General features: G+C 53.1%; 1 protein-coding gene across 1 annotated transcript in view; it reads left to right on the top strand.

The window, feature by feature from the left end:
• The window catches only part of cacna1ea (calcium channel, voltage-dependent, R type, alpha 1E subunit a), a 57,269-nt gene extending 54,517 nt beyond the window's left edge, over positions 1-2,752 (top strand). Inside the window, exons 43-49 of the mRNA XM_084675438.1 lie at positions 123-223; positions 496-602; positions 757-928; positions 1,138-1,272; positions 1,475-1,616; positions 1,905-2,074; positions 2,225-2,752. Coding sequence (XP_084531564.1) covers positions 123-223; positions 496-602; positions 757-928; positions 1,138-1,272; positions 1,475-1,616; positions 1,905-2,074; positions 2,225-2,752 — 1,355 coding nt within the window. The remainder of the gene's footprint in view (positions 1-122; positions 224-495; positions 603-756; positions 929-1,137; positions 1,273-1,474; positions 1,617-1,904; positions 2,075-2,224) is intronic.
• The last annotated feature ends 2,248 nt before the right edge of the window (positions 2,753-5,000 follow it).

Below are 5,000 nucleotides of genomic sequence, written 5' to 3'. Positions count from 1 at the left end.
ATGTCCCTGTACTTACTGTAAGTCGCTCTGGATAAGAGCGTCTGCTAAATGACTTCATGAAAATGTATAAAAGTGTTTGCTAAATGAGTCAAACGTCAACACGTGCCTGATCTGCCCTTCAGCCAGTGACATGACCATAGGGAAGATCTACGCAGCCATGATGATCATGGACTACTACAAGCAGAGCAAGGCCAAGAAACTTCGGCAGCAGCTGGAGGAACAGGTAGGACCACCTGACTCTCACGGAAGGAACCTGCCAACAGAATATGTTATCGAAGGGCATGATCGTCTCGTCGGAACCATTTTAAGGTCTAACCCTTTAAATTTGAACCCTAAACCTAACCAATCTGGGGATCTTAGAGGGGAACATTTCACCGCAGCTTGTTCTGGATGGGGTTGTGTGACCTGGAAGATGAAGATGAAGGGTGTGGGCTGCTCAGGCAGTCTGGACCTCTCACAGCCATGTGCTTGACTCCGCCTCCTCCTCCTCTGCAGAAACACGCCCCCATGTTCCAGCGAATGGACGCCTCGTCCCTGCCCATGGACATCCTGTGCAATGCCAAGGCCCTGCCCCTCCTCACACACAGCACCAGCTCAGCCCTGTAGGTCTTACCCCGAGGCCTCGGCTCTCTCTCTCTCTCTCTCTCTCTGTGTGTGTGTGTGTGTGTGTCAAGGGGAGGTCGCTATATGTAGGTGTGTGTGTCTGTATGTGTGTTTGGCCCAGACATCATGCCCCCCTTTGTTGTGTGCTGTCAGGACCAGAGGAGGCTTCGTGGCCCTGAGTCCCGTCTCCCCCCAGGAGATGCTTGTGGAGGCCCCCTCCCACCCTCACCACGCCCTGGAGCACGACCAGGACGACTACCACCTCCACGGCAACTACCACCACTACCACCACCCACACACACACCACCACCACCTGCACACGCTGGTGAGAACCACCTGCTGTACCACCACACACACACACACACACATCAACTATCACTACTCACACACAAAAAGACACGTGTGTTATGCTACAGGATGTAGACCGTAAGGCTGTGCACACTATCCCCTCCCCTTCTTCACCCCCCCCCCCTCCCCCACCCCCCTGCTCCCCCCCCCTTCTCCACCCCCCTTTCTCCACCCCCCCCCCCCCAGGTGCCTGAGGTGAAGGAGTACAGTCGCGTGCAGCACCAGTCCAGCAGGCAGGACAGCGGCCCCAGGTCCTCCGGGGGCCCCGGGGGCCGGACAGCCTCCATCAGAGCCTCCTCCATGCCCAGGCTGGACCCTCAGGTACCGTACACACAGCCACGCCCTTGTGTGTTCAGGAGTTCTCCTGGCCCCAGTGTCTCCCTGTACACTACACACACACTAATATACACACACACACGTATTAACGCACACGTATACACGTGTTGCATCAGACATGACCAACAATTGTGTGCTTGTGTGTGTGTGCGCACGCGTGTGTGTGTGTCTGTGTGTGTGTGTGCAGACGGGGAGCGACAGTAAGATGATGAAGCGATCCTTCTCCACTATTGGAGATCAGTGTGTCAACGGACTGTGGCAGGACGAACACTCCCTGCTGAGGGTCAGCCCAGACAACACCTACAGACCCAGGCAGAAGAACTACAGGGGTCAGTCACACACACACACACACACACACAGAGAAAACTATCACCCACACGCCACACCAGATGAGCTAAAGAGGCCAAACAATCACTCATCCATTCATCTCCCTCACCTGCCTGACTCACCTGCCTGACTCAACCTACCTACCTTCCATCTAACCCGTCTATCTGATCACCTGTACAGACACCAGCTCACAGCATCTGTCTCCCTCCTGCTGAACCCCTCATCCCTCATCCAACCATTCCCTACTGCCCCCCCTTCCCCCTTCCCCCCCCCCCCCCCCCCCCCCCCAGGTGCCCGGGCCAATCACAGGGAGCCTGACATCGAGCGCGGACGTTCCAAAGAACGGCGCCACCTGCTGTCTCCTGACGTGTCCCGCTGCAACTCAGAGGAGCGCAGCCAGGACCAATCAGAAGAGAGGAGGCCGTCCAGCGAGGGAGGCACGCGGTCGGTCCACAGACAGGTGGGCGTGGCTTACACCTCCACCTGCCTGCAGCATCCAGACATGTCCTCGCGTTCTCGACTCTGGGTTTTGGAAACCCATTGATTGGCAGAAGCCTGTGGATGCATCTCTTCTGGTCTGCAGAGTCATCTGTGCTGTGTTTTCTTGCAGGCCAATGTTTCGGGTAGCCCCGCCCATTCCAGTTCTGAGTCCGGCACCCCTCGCGGGCGTCGCCAGCTGCCCCAGACGCCCTCCAAGCCCCGCCCCCACATCTCCTACTCCCCGCTGCTCTGCCGAGCCCCACCCTCTCCCCCCGCCCCCCCTGGGGGGGCCGCTGTGGAGCCAGCCTGGACGGGGGAGGACGGAGGGGGCCCCGTGGCCTCCCCTGGCCCGGCCGTGGCGGTGATGGGGTCAGGGCTGGGTCAGGGGTCAGGGGTCACCCACTCCTCCCCGCTCCGCTACATCTCAGAGCCGTACCTGGCGCTGCATGAGGACATCCCCCCCGCCCTGCAGGACACGCTCACCTTCGAGGCCGCCATGGCGACCAGCCTGGGGCGGGCCAACGCCATAAGCTCCGCCCCCCAGCTCAGACACACCTGGCAGGTACCCAACGGACACTTCCGGAAGCGTCTGGGGCAGGCCAGCTCTGTGGCAGCCTGTGAGCTGCACAGTGACACAGACGAAGATGATCGATGTTAGGAGGAGGAGGAGGGGGAGGAGGATGGAGGGAGAGGGGAGAGGGGAGAGAACGAGGAGGGGGGGAGGAGGAGTAAGGGGAGAAGGAGGGGGTAGAGGGGAGAGAAAGAGGAGAGAGGGGGGGAAGGGGGGGGGAGAGGGGAGAGAAGGAGGAGGGGGGAGGAGGAAGGGAGGGAGGGGAGGAGGAGGGGAAAGGGAAGAGGGGAAAGGGGAGACAAGGAGGAGGGGGGAGGAGGAGGGGGGAGAAGGGAGAGAAGGAGGAGGGGGGAGAGGAGGAGGAGGAAGAGGGAGGAAAATGAGCTATTTCTTCCTGGTCTGCATTAAGTTGGTTGTGTACCTGTGCATGTGTCAGACATGCAGTCATGTCTGCTCAGTCCAGATGAACACCGTAGTGACGTAGGGAGCACACTCCAAGAATACTAAGTGCCAAACGTGTTTTGACTTTGACTGAGCAGGATAGTTGGCACAGACGTGTATAGCTTGACATGATGTATCACACGGAGGGATGTAGGAATTCTGTGTTTTCCTCTCCCTCCATGATCAGGGTCATTCTCAGTTTTTTTGATTCTTTGTTAGATCCTGAAGACATAGGGACTGGTGTGTACTGTTTCAGGATCCGAAACAGACTCTGCTCTCATGACAGACTGCTTCAGAGCACTGAGAGGCAGGTTCTAGATCCTCACCTCTTCCGGTACAGAGTCGAGCTTCTAAGAGGTTGAAGACGCGGGCGTATGATTTGATGTGTGTTTCAAAATGGCTGCCAAAATCTCTGCAATGTGCAGTTTCTCTGCAGTGTCATGTTGACTCAACCAAACGTGAACCAACCGTGCTCCTGTGTACTCAACACACAAGAGGAGAGAGAGAAAAACCCAAGTCTGACTAAACCATCTGCAGAGTGGTGTGCCCCCTGAAGCAGCTCCTCTCTGGACGGAGAGACCGGAGGCAGCAGGAACTGAACGGAGGTGTCGTCATGAGGATGACATGACCACTTTCGACAGCAAAATCGTCTTGTCTGCGCTCCTGAATGCTACAACAGAAGGTCTTCTAAAGCCATTTTCCTGTACATAGAACCAAGGGTGTCTCTAGGTGAACTACCATCTCCGTGTTCTAACAATGAATCGAAATGTAAACTTAAAACTTTAAAAAACGGACCTTGGTACACAATGTGATGCAAACTCCTCAGAGGTAGAGCCATGGTTTATTTACGTTTCGTAGTTTTGTCGATTACCGTGTAACTCGGAAACACAGTTGCTCTGTCAGTTTTTTTTGTGTTCACAGTATTCCAGCTCTGCGTCTGTAGCTAATGATGAAGATGATTATTATTATAACTGTGATGGTGATGGAGACGGTAATGACAATGTTTATTAGTCATATTGTTTTGATGATGATGATGATGATGATGATGATGATGATGATGATGATGATGATGATGATGATCACCACGGTGATGAAGGTGAAACTCGCCTGTCTAGAAAGTGAAGGATGCTCGGTCATCTTCTCAACTTTTTCTATCTCGACGTTCTCTCAGAAGAACAGCTGTGGAAAAAACTCCACCAAACCAAATTGACAGAGTATCCTTCTACCGCTCGATACGTTTCTACAAACATATACTCATCTTTAAACATAAAGCGTTCCCACAAAAAAAAGAAAAGAGTTTACTTCTAGATCACGTGCTGTGTTGTAAAAATTGTTTTGTTTGACATGTTTTCTGAAATGTGAAATAGGACAAAATGTGTCGGAAACGTGAACTTGTTTGTTTGGGACGGCCTCTCAGCTTTGTCAAACATGGGACCGACAATCTCTGGTGTGTATATGTAGTATATAATGTATAAATAAAATATATGTCTTTAACTTATTGCGCAGTTTCTACTGTATTTTGATCTATATGCCTGTTTATAACTGACAAAAAGAGTGTTTGCAGACCTGTGTCAATAACCATTAAAAAATGAAATATACTTGTTTTTATCAAACGTGTGTAAATCACACAGAGTTGCTGCTTCTTATAGATCTGTTTATGATGATGTGAAGTTGGGCCCGTTTATACTGTGAAGATGTAGAGCAGGTGTCAGCTGTGGTTTAGAGTGAGTGTGTGTGTCTGTGTGTGTGTCTGTGTGTGTCTGTGTGTGTCTGTGTGTGTCTGTGTGTGTCTGTGTGTGTCTGTGTGTGTGTGTGTGTGTGTGTGGATGTGTTACCTCCTACTCAGAATAGCCAGGTGAGAGACCTTCAGTAGAAGACTTCCAGGCAGGAGGTG

The sequence above is a fragment of the Hypomesus nipponensis genome, chromosome 16 (assembly GCF_054491055.1).
Source record: "Hypomesus nipponensis isolate SF chromosome 16, ASM5449105v1, whole genome shotgun sequence".
NCBI classification, from domain to species: Eukaryota; Metazoa; Chordata; class Actinopteri; order Osmeriformes; family Osmeridae; genus Hypomesus; species Hypomesus nipponensis.
The sequence above is the reverse complement of the archived record's forward strand: the minus strand, read 5'-3'. Positions and strand labels throughout refer to the sequence as shown.